The 25449-nt window shown below is 32.0% G+C and overlaps 4 protein-coding genes across 5 annotated transcripts in view; all 4 read left to right on the top strand.

Annotated features, from left to right (window-relative positions):
- Nucleotides 1-19617, top strand: part of LOC125876539 (uncharacterized) — a 34630-nt gene extending 15013 nt beyond the window's left edge. Inside the window, exons 2-5 of one of the 2 annotated variants that reach the window (XM_049557750.1) lie at nt 16148-16385; nt 18789-18921; nt 19071-19153; nt 19218-19617. In XM_049557750.1, coding sequence (XP_049413707.1) covers nt 16225-16385; nt 18789-18921; nt 19071-19127 — 351 coding nt within the window. In that variant the 5' untranslated portion in view covers nt 16148-16224 and the 3' untranslated portion in view covers nt 19128-19153; nt 19218-19617. Of the gene's footprint in view, nt 1-16147; nt 16386-18788; nt 18922-19070 lie in introns of both variants that reach the window. The other variant, XM_049557749.1, reaches the window with a different exon arrangement.
- LOC125876084 (uncharacterized) lies at nt 1005-3243 on the top strand. Its single transcript, XM_049557202.1, has 2 exons — nt 1005-1440; nt 3047-3243. The coding sequence occupies exons 1-2, from the start codon at nt 1005-1007 to the stop codon at nt 3241-3243; spliced, it is 633 nt and encodes a 210-aa protein (XP_049413159.1).
- On the top strand, nt 13972-14301 carry LOC125876080 (uncharacterized). Its single transcript, XM_049557193.1, has one exon. It carries the CDS (start codon nt 13972-13974, stop codon nt 14299-14301), a length of 330 nt encoding a protein of 109 aa, XP_049413150.1.
- A 544-nt stretch (nt 19618-20161) lies between the features above and the next one.
- Nucleotides 20162-20497, top strand: LOC125876079 (glycine-rich cell wall structural protein 1.0-like). Its single transcript, XM_049557192.1, has one exon. The coding sequence runs from the start codon at nt 20162-20164 to the stop codon at nt 20495-20497; it is 336 nt and encodes a 111-aa protein (XP_049413149.1).
- The last annotated feature ends 4952 nt before the right edge of the window (nt 20498-25449 follow it).

The following is a 25449-nucleotide window of genomic DNA, read 5'->3' as shown; positions in this document are numbered from 1 at the left end:
AGTACTAGTAATATTTTTAATTATGTACATAGATTAATAAACTAATCTCATGTCAAACATTTGTCATGTCAGATATGAGCTCGGATTCAGGGACTAGAAATTAAATGAAAAGAAAAGTTCTGAGAAAATGCTGGTGATTTAATTTAATACGTGACTACATAAAAAAACAATAATCAAGTAGTAATATATTTTGTACATGTTCTTTAATTCAATAAATATGTTAATACAAATACAAAGTTTTTTAAACCCTAAGATCTACTAGGAGACTATTCTATTCTAAACATGCTTATAAAAAGAGATACTATAATTTTTTGGCGAGACGAGTCAAATATCTCACAGAGATCAAGACATCAAATATTGTCTTTATCAAAATAAAATATTGCTCGATATAATATTTTTTATTATCAAAAATATCATGATACTCCTGGATTTCTAGAGGCACTAAAAATATATAAAATGAAAAGCTCCAAAGTAAGCGCTGGTGATTTGTTTTAAAGATTATGAAGAGACAAAAACATTACAACTTGAGTACATAAAAATAATAATCATATGGGTTGTGAAGTTCGTCAGAGAGGAAAAAACAATACTCTCCCGTCTTAATATGGTTCATCTTACTTTTGCTTTTCTTATTTTAAAAAAATGCATAATAGATAAATATGTCTTTTAATTTGGCTTTATTTCATATTTATGCCCTATAATTACGTACATAATACATGTAGGACGCCACAACTCAAATTATCATATAAGATGCGTGTATCTATTTGTACAACTTTATATACGTTTAAGTATTTACTTGTCCACACTCATTTTAAACTAAAGATACTTTGAAACATTCTACATATCTATAATTTAACATAAAAAAAAGTCTATTTTATTTTCTTAAATTTGGTGTCAAGTCATGAAGTTCAGACAAATAAATTGAAACGGATAGAATATTATAATTGGTCGTTAGCTTGCTATAAATAGCCTCTAATTAAAATAGTTTTGAAGCAAGCATATTTAGCATGGACTTAATCTCCATTATTCCGCCCATAATCGGCGTTATTCTGTTCCCCATTTTGATCATTTTGTGCGGCAAATGCCGCGCCAAACACCGTGCCAAACGGCAGAAGCATAAGGATAAAGCTCGAGGAGGCGATGTCGAAATGGGTAGTGGGGCCGGCGAATTGAAGGACGGGAACTTGGTTGTTTTGGCCGGCGCCGGAGAAGATGTCAGCGCCGGTGGTGCAGTGACAGCAACAGTGGTTGGTAGCGGGGATAGGAACAAGGGGGTGGTAGTGGAGCAGCAACCGGAATCAGCAGTACTAGAGATGCTAATAGATTGTTTTTGCGGTGGTGATGACAGTGGCGGTGATGATGTTGGTGATAATGGTGGCGCTGATTGTTGTTGTAGCGGTGGTGGTGATGGTGATGGCGGCGGTTGTGGCGGCGGTTGTGGAGGTGGTTGCGGCTAGTTGTGAATTTATTGTTATATACCTATATTACTAATACTTAATATATAGAAGAGGCTAGAGCGGCCGTTTACATGTTTGCTTCAGCTATGTGCTCTTCCTCATATTTAGCTGGTTAGGCTTACTGGTTGCAGCATGACAATTCATGCATATGGTCCCAAGATCAAACTCAAGCAACATATGTTTCATCATTTATCTAATTTAGTGTTAATTATTCTGTATTACATAAATATATTTCGTATTCATATTTTAGTTATTCCATCTTCACTCTTACATAAAAATATTTTTAATTTTTAAATGTCATCAAAAATATTTTGTTTTATATAGTTAAAAATATTGTTATTATTTAAGAAAACCTTATTTTTACATAGGTAAATATATTAAAAAAAAACAACATACCAAATAAGTGCTGCTTAATAAGTAATACGTTTAACTATTTTATTTCTCTATCTTTTATCTATAAATCACTTTTTTATTTCTAATGTTAATATTATTAGTAAAAAACATATGTCATTGAATTTGAAAAATTAAAGTATCACAAATAAAACTCTTCAAATCACATGAATTGGGACAGAGAAAATAGCATATTATTTAAAAATTATGTCAATTTTATAAGTTACAGTAACTAAAAACTAATTTTTTTTAGAAAATATATATTAAAAAATTGAGTGGCTGTTCAAATTTCATCTACGCCACCTAAAATATAATAAAATAAATAATATATGTTGGGCCCACACGAGTGCACGTGTATATATATATATATATATATATTATAGGCCCATGTATATTTATCCTCCTTGAACTAGAAAATAAATCTCACAAGCCTAAAATTATATTTCCAAATAGAAGCAAAACTTAATTAAAAGGAAAAAGTATCAACCATCAAAATAAAACGACGAGCGAGTTGCTCGGATGATAACCATTATTTTTTTTCATTTCTATAGTATACAAATGTCGCTAAACGACTTTTATTTAACAAACTCTAAATGCAATAATATTAACTCAATTGCCGCTAAATATTTATGTAGCAAAAGAAATTTTATTGCCATGAAATATCTCTTTTCCTACCGTGTTAGGACATCTTTTTTGCAGGATATATATAGTGTGCGACACATAAAATAAAATTTCATCCACATATTTCCTTAACATCTTTTTGGGTGAAAGAAAGGTACTAAAATTTACAAATTAATTAAATGATGTTAAGTCAAACATCTTCCAGGCCAATTATATTAACTCAGATTCATTAGTAGAACAATTCATGATACTCATATAGTTGAAAGGAACTAAAAATGAAATGATAAATTAAAGTTCCAAAGTAAGCACCGGTGAATTGATTTAAAACATTACACTATATGAAAAAACAAAAAATATTACAACTTGAGTATACATAAAAAAATATTTCTATATGCCCTATGAAGTATACGTCAGAGAGGGAAAAACAATAGTGACTTGCTATAAATAGCCTCTAAAATGCAAAATATATAGTTGTCAACTATATTTAGTATGGACTTAACGTTTTTGTGGTTCTCATTTGGGCTTCTTTCAATACCCATTTCGTTAATTTTGTCTCATATGCAAAAACATACGCGAGCCAGATACGGATGAAGGAGGAGGTGATGTCGAAATGGCTACTCCGGCCTCAGAACAAAGAGATGGGAATATCGTTGTTTTGGCTGGGGCCGGAGAAGCCACCGCGAGAATTGTTGGTACGTACCAGGGTTGTTGTTGCGGTGATGGTGATGGGGTGGTTGCGAGGGTTGTGGTGGATGTGGAGATTAATTTGCACTTTTGACAAGGGTACTAGTTGTGAATTTTTTGTTTTGATTTTATATGGTACATATATTGAACACTGATTTATTTTGGTACCAGAAGTGTCACATGACACTGATTCATTGTTTCTTTTTATTAGATATTCATATATAAATAATAATATAACAAAAATAGAAGGTACGTAGAAATACTGAAAACGAACACTACTTGTAAACGAAACTTCATATTGATGACTTTGTAAGGGTCTGTATTAAAAATGATGAATAAGACAAATTCAATCGTAAATATTGAAAAAAATTATTTGGAATTTAAGTACAATACGCCTTTTTTTTTTGCTAAAGAATTTGTAGGAACATAATCTTTTAATATATGCCTACATCGACTTGATAAAAAAAAAAATTAAACTAGATTCTCTTATTTTATAATGTCAATTTTTTTCTGTTGACTTGGAATGAAATGAGGTACTTAAATCATATATTAACAAAATTATCTTTAAGTGCAAGCATCCAGTAGGGCTAACACGAGCTCAGATTCAATAGGACAATTCATGTATACTCCTAATCAAAAAAATTGGAGCAGGTTATACTCCCTCCGTTTAAAAAAAATGACCAAGTTTAACTTGAAATGGAGTTTAAAAAAAAACTTTTTTATCTTGTGATTTTAAATTAAAGTTATATCAAATGTACAAAAATACTCTTTAATCTTGTGGCCTTCAACATGTCAGGCGGATAATTAAAGTTAAAGTGTTGCCAAAAAAGGAAAGGGTTCATTTTTTTTAAACAGATTAAATAAGAAAACTATGTCATTCTTTTTTAAACTGGAATAATGAATTTGAAATTTATACCTTTAAAAAAAATATATCGTTATTGGTCGCCGATGACTTTCTATAAATAACCCCTAAAATAGTTGATAACTATATTTACTATGGATCCAATCATTGTTGTGCCCTTCCTCTTCATTTTTGTGTTCCCCATTTTGTTGATTGTGTGCGGCGCATGCCGCGCCAAACGCCAGCGCCAGGAGAAGAATAGAGGACGAGGCGATGTGGAAATAAGAGACGGGAATTTGGTTGTTTTGGCCGGTGCAGGAGGAGTAGCCACGGTGGCAGAGGTTGGTAGCGGTAATAATAACAACAGTGGACAGTGGTGGTGGAGCAGCAACTGGAACCAGCAATGCTACAGATGCTGGTACATCCCAGGGTTGTTGTTGCGGTGGTGGTGATGGTAATGATGGAGGTGGTGGTGTGCTACGGGTGTGGAGGTGGAGGTTAATTTGAACTAATTTATAGTTTTCATACTACTAGTTGTGAATTTTTTTGTTTTGATTTTTGATCCGCTGTTTCATAACCATCTGTGTGTTGTAAATTAATGTTCATTATAGGCTTTTTAAAATAATTTACTTTTTGATGTTATTTATCATGAAATTTTGCTTGTGAAATAGTCGATTTTTTAATTATACGACTGAAAAATAGTTATTTGGCATAATACATAAATGTGCCATTTAACTTGACCTCATTTTACGTTTATGTCCTTCAGCATTGGATATGCACAAGTAGACACTTAAATTTGTATAAAGTTGAACAAGTAGACACATGAGTCCTACATGGCATAATACATGTAGGACACTACGTAGGATAAAAAATGACATGTAGGATGCCATGTAGGACATGTGTGTCTATAACTTTATACAGACTTAAGTGTCTACTTGTGCATGCCGAAAAAGGTGTTAGGACGATGAAGAATTGAAAATTGTGGACATGTAAAATGCTTGAACCAACTGTTGCCCATGTATGTTTATCTGGTAATTGAACTGGAAAATTTTTAAACTTGAACTTGGAAATAAATTCCTCAAGGCTAACGCTATATTTTCAAGTAGAAATAAAATCTAAAGGGAGAAAGATTAGCCGTCAAAATAAAGTTGGAAGTTTTGGAAGTGTCATTTGAACTTAATCATAACTCATAAGTGCATGAAATTTTGATAAATTTGACAAAGGTGAGGTAATAATATTAAAGTTCAGCTATGTATCTGAACTTTATCCTATGAAACTTTAAGCACAAGCTAAATTTTATGAAGACTAACATCTAAGTCGTACGATTGAGGTAGTTTCGAAGTGAGTACAGATGAAAAAGGTTAAATGACAAAGTTAAAATTGATATCGGTATTGAAAACTCCGTTATGAATTAATGTAGTTGTGAATTTTTCGTTTAGATATTTTAGTGTTTGATAACTGTATTGAGAACTCCATTATGAATTAATGTGCATTATAGACCCTTTTCCCCTTCTTTTCTTGATTTTCTTTTCTTTTTTTCCCCCCCTTTTTGAGGAGTTGGGGGAAGCGCAAATAGTATTTTTTGATCACTTTTTGACGGCTATTAATTATCATAAAGTTTTGTTTGTGAAATTAGCTTCTTCTTTTTTTAATTATATGGCCGGAAGATAGTTATGTGGTTAACCAAGTTATCGTAGTATATTAGAAATGGCGAATGAGATTATTTTAGTTGTAAATATTGGATCGATTAATTTTATGAGATATTCGCCACCTTCTACAATCAACAAATATAACATAACTATGCCTACTAAGGATAAAATAGATAGGAATAAATTATCTAGTTGTTTTTTTTATCTGTATTAAAAATTGAACATGAGACCTTACGATGCTCAACCTCTATTATTAACTAGTAAATCACATCGCGTAATGTTATTTTATCGTTCCATCACCAACTAGCTTATTGTTTGGCTGACACGCAAATCGAATTGGAAGGAAAGGAAGTAGTACTTAGATTAATATACTTATCTCATGTCAAACATTTGCCATTTCAAATATGAGCTCAGAATTCCAAAGAAAGAGCCAAATAATATTACAAGTTGAGTACATGAAAAGTTATTCTAATATATAACTGTCTGAAATTGTTGACAAGCATATTTACTATGGATTTAGACATTTTAATTATCATGTTCGGCCTTTATGGGATACCCGTTATCCTTATTTTCATTGGGGGTTGCTGCTGTTACCACCACAATAAACAGAACAACGAAGGAGACGTCGAAATAGGTAGTGGTGCAAGCACATTAAGAGACGGGAATATGGTTGTTTTGGACGGTGGCACTGGTGGTGCAGCGGCAGGGACAGTGGTTGATAATAACAATAGTGGTGGTGGTGGTGGTGGTGGAGGAGCAACTGGGACTTACCAGGGTTGTTGTTGCGGTGGCGGGGATGGTGGTTGTGACGGTGGCAGTTGTTGTGGTGGTGGTGGTGATGATGGTGGTGATGGTGGAGGCTGTGGTGGTTGTGGAGATTAATATGCAGTCTTGACGGGGTAGTTGTGAACTTTTGTGACCCCATAGTGTTGATTGATCACATGTAAAACTCATGGAACCATAGTGAGAGCATATATATGTATGAAGTTTTTTCTCCTACTGTTATTATATATAGTGGGTTCGGACGAACCAAGTAGCTTTTCTGTAAATTTTGTAATTGCACTAAAAGATTAAATAAATATATATGTATATAACTTGTGAATATCTAACAAAATTGATGGACGATGCAGTGGTAAGGAAGGGACTTTGGAAATATATTTTTTTTAAATGAAATTTAGAACACCAAACTTTTGATCCAAAAAAATTAGCCCTAGCTCCACCTTGTGTATATAATAGTATGCGTAACCGCGCATTGACGTTTGACGAATATTTTAAAATGTAATAGTAATTTAATTTAAAAATAACTAATATATGTTATTTTTAGTTTATTTTTTTCAAGAGTCAGATTTACCCACAAAATGACCGTAGCTAATTTGCACTAATCGTGGCAACGTAAAAGTTGCCACAAAAACTAAAATCGTGGTTAATTTACGGCGACACCCACTGGGCACACTAGAAACCGTGGTTTTGTAGTTTATATAAATGTCGGTAGACGATTTTATGATTTTGAATGCAATAACATTAATTCAGTTGCCGCTAAATATTTTTACAACAATATAAAAGAAAAAACCATTATCACTAATTGTCTTTTTTCCTATCGTGTTAGGACATCTTTTTTTTTTAGGTTGTATATAGTGTGTGACACATGGATTAAATTTCATCCAGCTTGAGCGCTCCATCATTATTTTTATTTTAAAATTATATAAGATAATATTGATGTACCTAAAGTCTTCAAATTTTGATTCACTTCACCTCTCCTTACCTTAAGCTGATATTGAGTGAGTTATTATCAATTTATCATAAAAAAATTACAAATCGTAGGTGCTTGTAGAGTAGTTTTTTCTCCGATCCATTCTAATTTATTTGTTGATTTGACACGTTAATTTAAGAAACTAAAAAAAAATTGAATCTTATAATCTTCAAATAAAGATATGTCAAATGTCTCACTACCCTTAATCTTATGATATTAATTAAACATATCACAATGAAAAATTGAAATTAAAAAGCTATCAAAACTAAAAAAAAAAATTATTTTTTGAACAAACTAAAAAGTAGTTGGACAAACATACCAATTATTGCGACATTATTTTTTCCTCTTCAATAGCCCATATATAGGAATAATTATTTATGTACTCAAGTTGTAATATTTTTTGGTTCTCATATATAATCCTAAAATCAAATCACCAGCGCTATCACGGAATTTTACTTTTCATTTTTTTTTAGTTCCTGAATTCGAGCTCATATTTGACATGGCAAATGTTTGACATGAGATTAATTTATCAATCAATGTACTTAATCAAATTTAGTTTATTAAAGTACATTTAAGTACTACGTATGTACCTTTCTTTCCTACTAGATGTCGTGTGTGTCAGCGAAATAATTAAGCTAGTCGGTGATGAAATAGCCTTAAAATAAAATATGCAATCTTTCTTTTCTCTGATCTCGTACTATGTGTAATAGGTTTATATTCTTAATGTTATGAGTTTATATTCCTATTTTTTATCATCTCAATTTTTGTGATTTGTCAACATAAAATTATACTAATTACTACACGCCAAAAGTAATAGATTTAGATAACCCATATCCGCCTTTGACCCTATGTCAAGACGTGCTTACAACTTTGCGAAGAGTTACTATAACAAAAAAAGACATTATTAATGATTTTTTTTTAATATCATTATAAAAATATTTAGCGATAATTAAGTTCATATAGATATGTATACTATTGTCTTCTTTTCATTTTATGTATCCTATAATACGTTTGGTCAAATTTTCGAGAAGTTAAAAGTTATGTCTCAATTATCAAAGAATACTCTTACAACTTTTCAAGTAAAATTAAACTTGCTGTTATTAATAGTTAATATTTATGATAAGGTTTTAAGTCATATGCGTGCCATTCATTGATATTCACTTAGTCTTTCACTCTGTATGCACGTAATCATTTTGATTATGTAATTACTCCAAAAAAAAAAAATTGTTCATATATCCAAGAACAAGGTCAACCATAAATATTGACTTAGAAAATTCAAACAGTGCCATTAAATCAAAGATTAGGTCTTCCTTTTTCCTTGGATATTGTACGACGACTAACGGTGTGTTTGGCACCGAGGCAAACATTGAATATATTGTTATTGCAGTACACCAAACTTATAAGAAATTGAGTTTTGGAATAAACTAATCAATCCAATTTGGAATTCAAGGTTACCCTTTAGAATTGGAAAGAAAGGTACTTAAATTATAGATTAATTAGANTAGAAAATTCAAACAGTACCATTAAATCAAAGATTAGGTCTTCCTTTTTCCTTGGATATTGTACGATGACTAACGGTGTGTTTGGCACCGAGGCAAACATTATTCAGTTTTTCTAGTTAGATTTAAACTTTTGGAAAATATTTCTCTAGGAAAACAAGTTCCTTAAAAATGAGGAAAATGACTTTTCTAATAGAAGTAGGGAAAACAAGTTGCATAAGTGAGTTCCAAGTTTATTATTGTCGCCCCCTCCCCACACACACATTTAACTCTCATCCCCTGCCACCCCAAAATCCCATTTCTCATTCCTATCCGCCTTTGTAACGTTTTGCTACATAACATATAAATGCTCTTGGGATGATATATTTTCTTGTTTACTTACCAAACACTATAAAATAAGTAAGAGCCCAAGAGGACTCACTTACTTTCCAAGAAAATATTTTCCGTGCAAAACATTTTCATTCGTACCAAACACATCCTAATTAGAGATAACATATTCTATTTTTAGGCTTCCATCGACCATCACCAACTAGATTAATTATTTGGCTGACACGCAAATCGAATTAAAAAGGAAGCTACTTAAATTATAAAAAATAATTCATGATACCCCTTGATTCAAAGGAACTAAAAATGAATGAAGGAGCGTTGGCGATTTGTTTTAAGTACCATAAAGAGCCAAAAAATGTGCAACTTTAGTACATATAAAATTTTTATCATATGGTCTATGAAGAGGAAAAATAATAATATCGTAATCCGTCGGTGGCTTCTTATAAATAGCCTCTAATTAAAATAGTTGTTAAGCATATTTACGATGAACGGACTCATTTTAGGGATCATATTTGGCGTTCTTATGATACCTATTTCGGTTATTTCATACAAAATATATCTTCGCATACGCGATAAGGATAAGGATAAAGGAGGAGCCGATGTGGAAATAGATAATTGGGCCCGTGAATTAAAAGCTCGTGAATTAAAAGCCCGCGAATTAAGAGACAGGAAAATGAAAATACTTGCTTTGACCGGTGCCGGTGGTGCAGTGGCAGCGACTGGAACCGGCACTACTACAAATGTTGTTGTGTACAATGGTTGTTGTTGCGGTGGTGGTGGTGATGGCGGCGGTGGTTGTGGTGGTTATGGCGGTTGCGGAGGTGGTTGTGGTTAACTCGAATTGATTTGTAATTTTGAAAAATCACTCAATTGTGAATATTTTGTTTTGATTTTCTACTGTTCTATATTTGCATTGAAGACCTTTTGTAAATTATTACATCGAATATATTGTTATTGCAATACACTTGAGTTTTGGAATAAACTAATCAATCCAATTTGGAATTCAAGGTTACCCTTTAGAATTGGAAAGAAAGGTACTTAAATTATAGATTAATTAGATGATTTTATGTCAAGTATCTACTAGGCCAAAATATGAGCTCAGATATCAATATATAAATTCATGATACTAAATTTCAAAGGAACTAAAAATATATCAAAATATAAGTTCCAAAGTAAGCGTTGATGATGTGATTTAAGGATTATATATAAATTACAACTTGAGTACATAAAAAAGTTAATCCTATAGGCTATGAGCTTGGTCAAGGAAGAAAATATAATATCGCAATTGGTCGATGACTGGCTATAAATAGCCTCTAAAATAGTTGACAACCATATTTTGTACTATGGGAGACTTAACCAATTTTGCGATCGTATTTTGCGTTGTAGTGATGCCTACTTCGATCATTTCGTGCGCCATATGGCGCTACAAACGCCATCGAGATAATAAGGATAAAGGAGGAGGCGATGTCGAAATGGCTGTAGGTAGTGGGGCCCGCGGATTAAGAGAGAGGAATATCGATGGTTTGGCCGACACTGGACGAGCTGTTCTTGAAGGTGGTGTAGCGATAGCTACAATGGTTTTATAGCGGTGATAATAACAATAGTGGTTGACAGTGATGGTGGTTGTGACTATGACAACTGTGCCGTTTGTTAGAAGATCAACTTTAACTTTAAACGTCTTAATGTTAATGAAAATAAATGAAATGTTAATGAAAATAAATGAGGCTTTTTAAGTCAAATCAGTTACTTGTTCTTTAGCATGTATACTATTATTCTTAGTGCCTAGTATGGTTGGTGGAAGTTGGTCCTAGTTTTATGCTTAGTAGGTGTGTTGTGTTAGTAGCCAAGTATGGTCTAAGTAGAAGGTATATATTGTATGCATATATATAAAGCCCTACCTTGAATGTAACTGCCAAGTTAATTCATTAGCTCTGCTTCTACATATATATCTATATATATCTATCTATATTTTATACTATCTTATATAAGTGTAAACTTCCTGATTTAAATATTAAATTATGATAATACTCAATTTGACATTTGAAGGATTGTAACTTTTTCAATGACTTGTGACGTTTCTAAAGGATTGTGACTTTTCTGATAAGGCACAACAAACACATGTTCATATTATACACTTTGTTGACTATATATAGAGAGGTTTCCTCTCATTTTTAAACTACATTTTTTCTAAGTTTTCTACTCTTCTCTTTCTTAAAAAACTTAAGTGTGGTTTGCAGTCGTTGAGTTGTTTAAAGTTCAACGGAAATTTGAAGTACACTTGTATTTGTTCATGATTAAATTTGAGTGTACATCAATTTTTTCTGTATAGGAGACCTTTGCGAGGAACTTTCACAAATTATTTTCAATTATTCTTTGTATTGTGAAAGAATATTTTGACGCTCTCTCTAACAACTTAAGTTTTTAGATGAGACTGTCACACACTTCAACATGATATCAGAGCAGGCAGAGATTCTAAAATCAAAAACTTATAATATATCATAATTATTTGTTGTTAAATATAATATAGTGACAATTATATTATTGCCACTAAACAATTATCGCAAAATCTTTTATTTGTTGTAGTGATCCGTACGGATTACACCCTACATTTTCTACATTTAAGCTTACATCACCAAGTAAATTAATTTTTTGGCTGACACGCAAATAGAATTGGAAAGAAAGGTACGTAAATTATTGTTTTAATTAGATGATCTTATGTCAAGTATCTATCAGGCCAAAATATGAGCTCAGAGATATCAGTAGAACAATTCATGATACTTCTAATTACAAGGGAACTAAAAATATATAAATTGAAAAATTCCAATGTAAGCGCTAGTGATATGATTTAAGGATTATATATGAAGATTCAAAAAATATTACAACTTGAATACATAAAAAAAATTAATCCTATGAGCTATGAAGAGAAAAATAATATCGTAATTGGTCGGTGGCTTCCTATAAATAGCTTATAAAATAGTTGTCAACCATATTTACGGATGAGGCTCCTCTCCATTTTCCCAAGTTCTTATTCGGATGGAAGCCATGTGTCATAATTAAAAATTAAAGGTTGAAATTTAATTTTCTAAATTAAAGTCCTAACCATGATTAAAATAACAAATAATATCTTTATTTTCTTTTTAAAAACATCAAATCCATATTTCTAGCTAAAAATGATCTCAGAAGTCATTTCAGAAAAATCACTATTTTCCATTTGATTACGAGCTCTTCTTCTTTTTTTTAAAATAAAGATATTTTTTTGTCCTATTTTTTGGTCATGTAGGAGTTCTTTAATTTTTTTCGTGTTCTTTACATTTCATCAAACATTAGAGAAATAGTCATCTAATGCTTATGCCTTACGGAAAACCATTAGAAATCTAATCAACATATAATTATTTTGCCCATACTCAGTATTTTTCTGTTCCCAATTTTGGTCATTTTGTTCTTCCTATGCCGGAATCGCCTGATGGCGGAGGCGATTGTGGAGATTACTTTGAATTGATTTATAATTTTGAAAAAATGATTCAAACGTCTTAATCTTAAAGAAAAATAAATAAGGCCTAAGCGTACATTATTGGCCTTCCCCTCTTTTCTTGATTTGTTTTTCTCTTTTGCTCTTTTAGTAGATGGAGGAGTAAAATAGAGTTTATTGGTGATTTTTTTTCTTTGGGGAAGTAAGATTGATCTTCATGCAATATGTTACACGATATATTAAGGTTGACATTGTACAACATGATTATTAACGTGAGATGATTGAGTCTATGCATGGATATGTATGTTGTGTTCTGTTTTTTGGGAAATACATTATGTCAATTTCACCGTACGATTATAAATTATTATGCTTTTTACTATATAACTAATGGGATATATTACCACTCAACATACCTCAAGATATTGTGATACGAACATATAAATATGTTGCAAAAACGTTGTTTGATATTTCCGTGTTCAAGGCATAGCCTTTTACAACATACTTATGTGACACCTAATTTCAGATTTTGAAAGTTAAATAAATCTTTTTTTCAACTGTTATTTTCGTAATATAATATTCAAATATCTTGAATTATCTATGGTAACTTACAGTACTTTTTACATAGTTTTCAAATATGTAAATTTTATTTCAAAAAAAAAAGTTAAAGATTTCAACATCCTACTTTTCGAAATTACATTGTAGTACAATAAAGTTGTAAGAAATTGAGTTATGGAAGCGGGAATAAACTAATCAATCCAATTTTGATAGAATAATTTTTGTCCAAAAAATTCAAGGCTACTCTCTTTAGGATTTGAAAGAAAGGTACTTAAATTATAGATTTAATTAGATGATCTTATGTCAAGTATATTATCTATACTAGGCCAAACTTGAGCTCAGATTCAGTAGAACAATTCATTGATACCCCTGGATGAAAAATTCCCAAGTTATCCTATGGTCTATGAAGAGGAAAAAATAATATCGTACGTATTTGGTCGATGACATCCTATAAATATCCTCTAAAATAGTTACGTTGTCAAACAAACATATTCTTTTTGGAATTCCAGGATAACCTGTCGTTGCTATAAGCTCTGCCATAACATCTGTCCTTTGAGTGAGGACTTTGTGCGCTGAGCACTTTCTGCGGGTAAACCCTCATGGTATAATAGCCTGTAATACGATAGGCTCGACTCAGAAGGCATTGATGGAGGATTGATCTTGGGTCATCCGTCACCTCTTCAAACCAACTGAGTCATCCTAAAGGTCGAAGGATAAGCAAGCATATTTACAATGGATTATATGCCGATGATTGTGGGCATACTCGCCGGTTTTCTGATAATAATTTTGACGATTTTGTGCGCCATATGCGTCATATGCCTCTACGCACGCAAGCAGATCAAGGAAAACAGAGTAGGCGATGTGGAAATAGGTTGCGGAACCGATGGATTTAGAACTGCGTTATTAATTTGTTTGTCCGGCACCGGAGGTGCTGCTGTCGCAGGCGGTGCAGTGGCAGAGACAGTGGTTGATAGCGGTGATACGGTTAAGGAGGGTTGTTGTTACGGTGGTGGCGCTGATGGCGGAGGTGGTTGTGGTGGATGCGGAGGTGGTTGTGGCTAATATGACTTAAGTTTCTAAATAACTTATGCATAATTAGACATAAGTTCAATGGTTAAAAGGACAAAACCATGTAAATTTACGTGTATATTGATTGAGTTGCCGATTGCGTATGTTACACAAACACCTATTGTTATTGGTCCATGTATTTTTATCCTCGAAGTAAACAATAAATCTTACAATTCAAGTCCTAGAGTATTTGCACATCTTTAAGAATAAGTCTTCCATCTCTAATATCCTAAAAATGTAAATTTGTATATAATCTAAGCACAAACACATACTATTGGGAAGTGGGGGTAAGGGTGAGGTATGTTGGAGCGTGTGAAAGACATAATTAATATGAAATGTAGAGCTTATTTTTTTATTTGCAACCTGCAGGAAGTCATTTTCTTCAAAACTTATTTTCCTCCTAACGATTACACCCTACTTTTTCTTCATTTAGACATCCATCACAAATTAGCTTAATTGTTTGGGTGACACACAAATCGAAATGGAAAGAAAGGTACTAACATTTATAGATTAATTAATTAGATGATGTTAAGTCAAAAGCATATTCCACCGGGCCAAATAAGAGCTCAGAAATATCACTAGAACAATTCATGATACACCTCTAGTTGAAAGTAACTAAAAAAAATATGAAATGAAATGTTCCAAAGTAAGCGCTAGTGATTTGATTTAAGGATTACATATGAAGAGCCAAAAAAATGTTACAACTTGAGTACATTAAAAATTAATCCTATGAATAAAAAGGAAAAAATAATATTGTAATTGGTCGATGGCTTATTATAAATGGTCTCTAAGTAAAATAGTTGTCACATTTACTATGGACTTAGCCATTTTTGCGATCATATTCTGCATTTTTGTGATGCCCATTTTGATAATTTGCGCCATATGGCGCTACAAATGCCAGAAAGATGAGGATAAAGGACGAGCTGATGTGGAAATGGCCGCGGCTAGTGGGGCCCGCGGATTGAGAGACAGGAATATGATTGGCTTGGCCAAGGCCGGACGAGCTGTTCTAGAAGGTGGTGCAACCATAGCTATACTGGTTTTGTAGTGATGGTAGTGATGATGGTTATGATTCTAACGATTGTGGAGATTAATTTGAATTAGTGTGCATATAGAGACCTTTTACCTCACTTGATATACGTTCTGTGATAGTGTGTTGGTATGCCTTTTGGGGCCACATGTTCTTTATCATTTTTAGAGAAAAAAAATTTGGTTCTAACGTGGGATATTAATTTGGTTTGATTTATAAATTTAAAAATTTGACACAAAATATTTGATTTGATATTTGAAAAATTCGAACCAATCCGATCATATATATCCTAGTTGTGGCGAGGTTGTTTCCTCGATGTAAATCAAAATATTAGGTTGTCAGGTTTTCAATTTGGATTAAATCATTACACATACATGTTTAACACACAATCATGACTAACAAATTTAAAGATAATGCGTTTGTTCTCTTAAATGAGGGACTTCTATATTAGACGTGGGTATAGATTGCACCATATTCAGGTAGAGAGAAGAATATGCGGTCAAAACCTTACAAATTATGCATAAAACGTTACTCCTAGTAACTAATATATTTATAATCAACATTGTTAATGTTAGTCTTTTAATTTTGTCCATTAAATAAAATAATAGGATACTATCAAATATATTTATTTTAATTTCAAAAAAATTCAAAATAATGTATTATTTTGATGAAGTGATTTAGATAAGATTTACCAAGCCTAGTTATTAATTCATGTCCGGTAAGTAAACCAATTTTAATGGACTTTTTAGGTGCCCAACACTTCCCTTTTAATTCGGATCCAAATTTGAAATGTTGTGTTAACTGAACCAGGTGACCCATTAGTTCCGACCCGACCCGACCCAATAGAGCAGCTAAACGAAGAGTGTCTGTCTCACTTTTGGGTGAAAATGGCAGCATCATTCAGATGGATACTACAGCTACACAAGGATGTACCAAAAGCAGCAAGATTTTACTCAGAGGGTTTGGATTTCTCCATTAATGTATGTACTCATCGATGGGCTGAACTCCAATCTGGCCCCCTCAAACTTGCCCTCATGCATTCATCAAGGTACTTTTCTCTCTTTTGGCAAATTTCTTGAATCATAATCTTAATAGTTGATTGTGGATCAAGATGTGTTAAAGTTCACATTTTGGGTTCTGGGGTTTGGTAGTTTGGTCTGCTTATATTTGAAATTTGGTTCTTTTTTTGGATTTTCAAGATTTTTGCTTATTAAATGTGTTTCTTCCCTTGCCTATACTGTTCTTGAATAATCATCTAAAATGTTATGGTTCAGAAAGATGTGTTGAAGTTCTCAATTTGGGTTTTGGTGCTGGGTAGTTTAATGTGTTTGGATTCAAAAATTAGCGGCTTTTAAGAATTTCAGGATCTTTTAGTGTTTCTAAGCAGTTGATTGACGACAGAGAGTTTCTCGGATGGTATCCTCACTTCCAACCCGAAGGTTGTAAATTCGAGTCCAAGGGAGCAAAAAAGGTGGGAGCTCCTAGGGAGGGGTATGGAAAAAAAAAACATGTTGATTGATGATAAACATGTGATAATGTCTTCATTTTGGGTTCTTCTGATTCAGTGTCCTATATTGTAAGAGTGGTTTTCGAGAACTATAATTTGCATTTCTCCTCGTATCAAAATGGTAAAAATATATACATTTTTAAATTTTGGTAAAAAGCTCTCTTAGTTTGAATTGGAATGGACAGTTCATTGCTAAGAGTTGAATGCAGCTTTGGGAAGCAGTTTTTATATGCGTATCTTGGAGTATTTGGCTTAAGAGAAATTGTAGATGTTTTGGTGGGAATAAAGAACATATGTCTCAAGAGTCTTTTCTGAGCTTAAGAGAAAAGTCTTTTCAGGATCTTTTAGTGTTTCTAAGCAGTTGATTGACGACAGAGAGTTTCTCGGATGGTATCCTCACTTCCAACCCGAAGGTTGTAAATTCGAGTCAAGGGAGCAAAAAGGGTGGGAGCTCCTAGGGAGGGGTATGGGAAAAAAAAAGCAGTTGATTGATGATAAACATGTGATAATGTCTTCATTTTGGGTTCTTCTGATTCAGTGTCCTATATTGTAAGAGTGGTTTTCGAGAACTATAATTTGCATTTCTCCTCGTATCAAAATGGTAAAAATATATACATTTTTAAATTTTGGTAAAAAGCTCTCTTAGTTTGAATTGGAATGGACAGTTCATTGCTAAGAGTTGAATGCAGCTTTGGGAAGCAGTTTTTATATGCGTATCTTGGAGTATTTGGCTTAAGAGAAATTGTAGATGTTTTGGTGGGAATAAAGAACATATGTCTCAAGAGTCTTTTCTGAGCTTATGTACATCTTCAACCTATAGAAGGAACAAAACTTCGTTAAGCTACTATAGTGTACCTCCTTGGAACATATTTAATTAAAAAATGGCAAACTTCGTGGGACATCAGGAGTATTTGATCCTTCTCTTGTAAGCTAATAATTTTGCCAGTGTCTTGCCTTTTAAGATCATTGGTTAATATACTTTAAGAAAAAAGAATTATTCCCTTAGTTAGAGTAAATAAGATTAGAGAAAATACTCTTTTTTATTTTACATCATAGTGAGTTACATGTGCTATGCTAGTTTTAGATCAAGGAATAACATATGAACAATTCTGGCACGAAATTTGTTTGTGAGGAGGAATAAATAATAATAAAATTAGACATTGTAGATTTTCGGAGCTTCATATTACCAATCTGATATTGTGCTGGTCTTCTGTTGAGGAATTACAAATTGGGCAGCTCTGGCAGGACAAAGTTTATAGGCGTTGTAGACAGTGATGCAAAGCAGCTCACTCAAGCTCCTTTAAGAGTATCTGATATTAAGCTGGATACTTGTGGACTATCAAACAGAAGATACATCTTGGATCAGATTCTTGAGCTGTAATGAGTGTTCAGAAAGTCTAGGAAAATGTATATTTTAACTACATCCATATGAGCTGAAGTGTTGGAACATTTTATCCCTTTTAGTGCAACTATGAGCCATCTAGTATATCTACTAAGGCCGGCTCAGTGCATACAAGGATGATTTGTTGTTTGAAAGAATTTGTACTTGTCAAGATAAGGTCGAGTTGTTATAAACCTTAACTGTTACTGCATCACCTTCACAGTCCTAGATATGCTGCTTAGTCTAGAGTTCTGTTTTGTTTGCTTTCGGATATATGGTAAGCCTAACTTGATATCCTTCACTTGCTATATTCTGTGGTTTGTATTTAGCTGCATTTTTTGTCGTTGCTTGATTTAATAGCCTTCCCAATGTTGCGTGCAGTTGCTTCAAGTTTTAGTCTGCATCTCAATTAGGCATAAACTATGACAATTGTCTGTCTTTGCCTACTGATTATTTCATATCAATTGGTCACTTGTTTCTGTTTGTGATTCTGTTTTTTTTTTGTTGTTGTTGTTGTTATTGAGCGTCATACAACTGGTTAGCTGCTAACTTTTGTTTTACAGTGACATTGTTGTACAGAAGGGATACTCATCCCTCCTATCCTTTACAGTTGATGATATAAACAATTCTGTGACCAAACTATTGGCTTTAGGTGCCGAGTTGGATGGCCCCATCAAATATGAAATCCATGGAAAGGTAACCGAAATTTCTTAAGGTTGCTTTCAAAATTGTTGACCGGCATTGGTTTATGCTCGTTATTTACACATCGATTCAGAATTTTGTTCTGCATTCGGCATTTATGTTGATGAAACTTACCTATCGCATACTGTATATGGTCCTTGTAGGTTGCTGCTTTGAGTTGTGTGGATGGACATATGTTAGGACTTTATCAGCCGTCCTAAGGCATCCTCGAAACAACCACTTGCAGGTAAAAGAAATCGCGACTTCTGGAACATGCTAAATTGGTTGCTCGACGTAGATTTTGCATTCAGGTGTATTGTTGAAAGAGAGAATTGACTCTTGTACATGGAGGTGAAGCACATAAAGAGAGTCATTACAATAGTTGGATTCCTACTGTATTTGTTTTGATGTTTTGTATTCACCAACATGGATTGTGGTGCTCCACCCTAAATCAGAGGTCTCGGGTGCTAGCTTGGGGTATGGAGAAAATTTTGTTGGGAGCGCCATCCTCGAATGGGCCCTGCAGTGCGCGATCTGGATTTAGTTGGGGCTCCAATATGGGTTCCGGATACCGGGTGGGAAACAAAAAAAAACATAATGTTTTGTATTCAAAACTATCCTTTTGTAACATAAATCCATATCCTGATATTAAAAATCCTTCATTCAAGTGATTCTATCACGTGATTTGGGTGGGTTCTCTATAAAGGTATCCAGAGAGTTACTCCCTCCGTCTTAAATTATCTGTCATTTATACGACCCTTGAGGAATGTTAATTAGGAGGGATATTTGATTAATTTATCCTTATTTATCTAAATTATAGTCTCTCCATTGAACGTTTCCTCTATTTATGAAATCTACTACGAATTTTTAAAACGACAAATAATTTTAGACAACTAGACGGAGAGGTAGTAGTTTAGTTTGATCAAGAGTTGGACAAACTCTAAAGAAGATGTAATTACTGTAACAAATGTATCAATGCTTATTAGCTATATAGTCGATCAAGAAAATAAATACACATTAATCAAGCAAACCTGATTAATTAATAAAAGAGTAGCCTAGTTGTCATCAAAAGAAAATTCAAGAAATTAATTACACAAAGTCAACGAACCCAAGTTGAAGAAAACTTAAATTAAATTGAACTCACATGCACACATCGGTTTTTCCTGAAAAAGTGTCACGTAATTAAGTTCAAGTACCTTCTAAAATCCAAAGCCTCCATCTTTTTTCAATTCTTCAAAGTTTTTGTATCATAATAATGGAGGGGTATGTTATAGCAATCATATTATTTCTTTTTGCGTTTGTTGTATCTGTTATTTACTTCACTTCTTGTTATAAGAAAGGCAACAATAAGAAGCACCGTCCTGTGGGGATCGATGCGAGGCGAAGAAATAGAGCGTCAATTTCTGGTCAAACTTATGGTTCTGGTGGAATAGGAGGGGGAAATTATAATGGCAATGACGTGAATGGCGGTGGTGCTGCCTTCGTGGCTGGCGCTGCTGCCATGTCAGCAGCTTTGACAAGCATAACTATAGATGGTGATGGTGGTAATGGTGGTGGTGATGGTGGAGGTGGTGATGGCGGAGGAAGTTGACTTGGTCAAAATCGTAGCTATTAAAGTAATATTGTAAGGATAATGTTTACGTGCCACATGCATGTGGCTAGTTTTTTTTTCCCTATTTTATTATGTAATTTTGGTGAGAATTTATGTAATTAGATAAGTTACTTGTACAAAATGTTATAATTTAATTTCTTCTTCTTATTTCCCCATAAAAGAATAAGTACTCCTCTATTTTATTATTGAATTAATTAAAATTAATATCGCCAATATAATATAATGATATTTTATATGAAGAAGTCGTTTACATACATGTTCTAACAACTAATAATAACTTGTTTTATTTTCAAGATTATATATAAATCTCATTTTTACGTAAAAAATTACACATAAATATTTTTTCATAATATATATGAAGATATAAAATATATTGTTTACACTGCAAAATACATATAAGTTAAAATTCTTTAATTGTAGTATATCCAAGAAGCATATGCCAACTCATGTGACAAAAAATTGGTGACAAGTTGCTGATAAAATGTGGTTGAACTTATTTAATGTGATATATATATATATATATATATATATATATATATATATATATATATATATATATATATTTACACTANTATATTGTTTTCTACTGAAGTAGTTTTCAGCTTTCAACCACTCTAATTTTATATTAATCATAAAACTATAAACAAACTCCGTGGGGTTTAACTAGTTTACCAAATAAAAATAAAAAATCTCCCCATTATTTGCACATTTATTAGTATTTTAATTAAACAACTTGATAAGTTCCAATATTATTTTAATCCTACTTAGTGCTACTTAATAATGTTAATCATCCTTCTTCATACGAACAATTAATTAGAACTCAACATGACATCCCTTTTCTCTTGTTTATGTAGCGGAGGCTTCGAAAAAGATCGAAGTATAAGGCGCGATTGGAGCTTTCCTCATTCACCTCCGTTAGATCCTGATTTATCTGATGTTGAAGATGATGATAAATATTATACGTACACACAAAAAAATGCAACACATACAATTGCTTTAGGAGAGTCCATCACTAAAGTCGTCTATACAAATGATGATAATGATGATGGTGGCGCTGATAGTGGATATATTAGTCATGATGAGGGTATTTATTATGGGAATGGTGAGAATAACTCCGTTAATGATAGTGTTGACGGGGTTGATAGTACACCAACGGTTGATGGTGGCTATGAATATGACGATGGTGGTGGTGATAATGGATATGCTAGTGCTGACGGAGGAGAGGAAGATGGTGGAGATGATAACTATAGCAGAGATGGTGGGAGTAGTTTCCACGGTGGTGACTATGAGAGTGCATGAGAAAGTATCACATGCACGATCGATGCATTTGATTGATCAAAGTTTTTAATTTCTTCCAATCCATATTATATGTGCAATATATATTTCTCATCGTTAACCTTTTCTCTCTCTTTTTTGTTATGATTTATTTTGTATTGAAGATTGAATTTGAATTATATACATGTTAGTGTGTATTTTTTTTTCGTTTATGGTATTAGGTTATTTATATTTGAATGACATTTACATATAAACCTTCTTAAAATGTAATTTTATGGTGTAAATATTTTTTTATGCTGATAGTGGATATAATTACTTACCACTATGTGTAAAGAACTTCTTACACTACTTATAGATAATGACTTTTAAAAATATATATTTTTATCTTGAAGATTTTAAAAATTATCTACTACGATAAGTAAAGATAACGATGGACCAACTTGTATGATTGCATGTTATGGGTGTTAAATCACTCATGATTTGCTTCCGGGTAAATTATAAGTTATAACAATTATTATTATTCCAAGATACCACAAAACCTTATGAATTCTACAACTAACAATATTTTTGAAGAATTTTCTAAAATTCTCATTTCTAAGATAAAATCCCATGACCATCAACTTTATATAATATATAAGTTAGAAGGTTTATATCAACTTTTATTGTTTATTTCTAATTTTTTTTAATGTATAACCTCCTATATTACAACTTATCTGTTTAGGATTTATTATTATTTTTCTCTAGTTATTATACTACTCTCAAATATTTTATTTTTAATTTTCCTTCTAAATAGTTTTTTTTTTTTAAATGATAGTAACAAATTACAGTAGTTGATTACATATATACATAATGAGATTAACATAATATAAAGAGAAAAAAGTTCAAATGAAAGAAGGCATCATGGAAAAGGCCCATGGGCCAATGGCCATATTGGGTAAAAGCCCATTTCTTTGTTTAGCTTAAAAGGCCGTATTCACTACAAACCTAAACAATTCACAAAAACCGACTCACCTGTCCAAACATATATCCCTTTACATTTCATACCCACTAAATAATTACATTATATACCCCGTTTACTAATTTCACCCTTAATGAATGGGGGTATGAACTGTAATTATTTATGAGAGAATGAGTTTTTTAGGAATTACTTTGAATTTGAGTATAAACTTGTAATTATTTTAGATTTTATGGCCCATTTATGTAGTTTTCCCTTTTACTTTTACAAACATAAAAGGACTATTTATGTTTAAAAGTATAAACGTAAAGGACCAAAAAGAACACTTGTGATTATACACGAGGGACTATTTTGATAAAGTTCGACAAGTATTTAGTGGAGATTTAAAGTGCTAACTTTTGATAAATTTAAAGAATCAAAATTGTTTAGTGCATACGAACTATCATACATTAGATATCACGAATATGTCTGTTTTTTTATTGTGACAGTTAGATATTTCTAAACGAACTAAACACAGATAAAGAAGAAAATGAATGCTTCATCATTATTTGTTTTCGGTATTTTGATGCCATTTTATAAATTTCAAAGTTTTAAATGGTAAATACACGTATCAAAGTTAAATATATACACGTGTGTTTCATCATTTTTTTTAAATATTACATTATGATATTTTAAGGTGGAGCTAATTTCATTTAAAAATCATTCAAGAGTGTACATACAATGCACAAACTTTATATAATACTTGAAAACTCTTGCAAAAACAATAGAAAATAAATGTATCCTCTAAACACATTTTCTCATTCTTCTTCTCTAAATCTTTTTTGGCCTAATAAATTAGCATTTTATTAGTGGATATCTAGTGGGGATCACATCACATGGTGCACTTTCTATCGGCTCAAGTCACCCTCGCCAAGTAGTTCCGTGGTATCGAAACTCTGTTCATCAAAATTTGAACAGATAAATAAAAATTATGTGTTATACTTTATATATAATCTTCTTTTCGTAGAGAATATAACCAACTAAGCTTATCGTATATATAAGTGGTGGAAACATGTGTGCGCCAAATATTGTGTTGGATGGTTGAAATTTTACAGGTAAGAAACAAAATTAATTAGAGTCCACTATATTGTGCTAACCTAAAGACAATGCATGATGCAACAAAATTCTCTGTGTTATTGCTTTATTAATATCTTATAATCTAAGAATCTAATTTATTCTGGGCACACCTTGTCTTAAAAAAATCCATGTTCATATTAATGCATCACTAACCAAATAATTGATATGTATCATGATATTTTGATACCAAAAATTGATACGATTGATTGCGAATGTAACTATCTCCTATAATGGGTGGAACCACCTTAGGCAAAAGTAGTCTGATATCGAAAAATTATGCGAGGTATAGAAATTAAAAGTTTTATTATGAATTTATATTAAATTTTTCATACCTTTATTATAAATGAAAAGATAATTTGCATATTTTTTTTTATCAAATTTCTGGCTCCGCCATTCATAGTGATACAACTTAACTTTTTTTTTCTTTGTATATGTGTTTAGGAATCTGAATATTTAAGTCAACATTTAAAAGTAATGGATAAATTAATCTAAATATTTATAAATTTCTATAGAAAAAGAATCTACATAAGGTTCAATAATAATGTTCTACTATGGAATAAGTTAGGCGATAATCATATTTCTAATTAAAACTATCAGGCAATTAGCAAGAAACTTCCTAATTGCTCCACTAATTGGAATTTAATCTATTAAAATATGGTCCAAGTGCTATATCGTTCGATCACTAATTAAACATAATTAGTTTAATTCTTTATTGCGATAAGTATAATATATAATTATATATATAACTTTATTCTTATTCGGTCATGCATAATCTCCTAGATTTATATTGTCTCATGTATGGCCCTCTTTAATTTGATTTGTCTATTCATTACCAGAATTTAATTAGTGGGGCCATTAATCCTGAAAATATATGTATGTGTTGTCATTATAACATTTATACTACTAATTTTCTTGGTTAGAATAACAAGCGTTTTATTCTATATGCTTATTCGAACGAGTTAGTTCATTTCTTAGATGTATTTTAATTGAGAAATCTGAATGTATGAGAAATATTTTTATCATACATTTTCATTTTATAATCATATAAAATATATTACTTCCTTTCATTGTTATATAAGTGTCAATTGGGATAGACTTGGAGTTTTGTGTTTTATTGAAACTATTGTGTCTGATTAAAGCATATGATTAATGTTTGATGCTTAAAAAGATGAGCATAAACACTTTCTATGATTAATGTTTGATGCTTAAAAAGATGAGCATAAACACTTTCTCAAATTTCTAGTCGGTAGTGACTAATAGACATTTTATCATGTGTTATGTAAGAACATGTCATATTTCAAGTGTTTAAATGAAATTTAGATACAATTTTAAGGGTCCTCGATGTATTCAGTCTAATTATTCCATCATTTTCTTGTTTAGTTAATTAGGACCACCTAATTGTTTGATTGGTGAGTCAAGTAGGAAGCAGACCACGTGGAGATATGCCACTTGACTAACTTTAATTTCTTGGGATTTTTTATAAGATGTGATGCCATTTTTTTAAAAGTTTTTTATTCATTTATTTTAATTTTTTTTGTTTGTTGTGTCATGTGTGTGTGCTGGTGGTTTTTTTTTTTTTTTTTGG

The sequence above is a fragment of the Solanum stenotomum genome, chromosome 9 (assembly GCF_019186545.1).
Source record: "Solanum stenotomum isolate F172 chromosome 9, ASM1918654v1, whole genome shotgun sequence".
In the NCBI taxonomy this organism is placed as follows: domain Eukaryota; kingdom Viridiplantae; phylum Streptophyta; class Magnoliopsida; order Solanales; family Solanaceae; genus Solanum; species Solanum stenotomum.
Note: the sequence above shows the minus strand (reverse complement) of the source record. Positions and strands in the feature narration are given on the sequence as shown.

Coding starts and splice junctions, on each gene's coding strand:
- LOC125876084 (XM_049557202.1), top strand. CDS start 1,005: ATGGACTTAATCTCCATTATTCCGCCCATAATCGGCGTTATTCTGTTC. Junction 1,441..3,046: donor TTGTGGCGGCGGTTGTGGAG/GTGGTTGCGGCT, acceptor TACGCGAGCCAG/ATACGGATGAAGGAGGAGGT.
- LOC125876080 (XM_049557193.1), top strand. CDS start 13,972: ATGGATTATATGCCGATGATTGTGGGCATACTCGCCGGTTTTCTGATA.
- LOC125876079 (XM_049557192.1), top strand. CDS start 20,162: ATGGAGGGGTATGTTATAGCAATCATATTATTTCTTTTTGCGTTTGTT.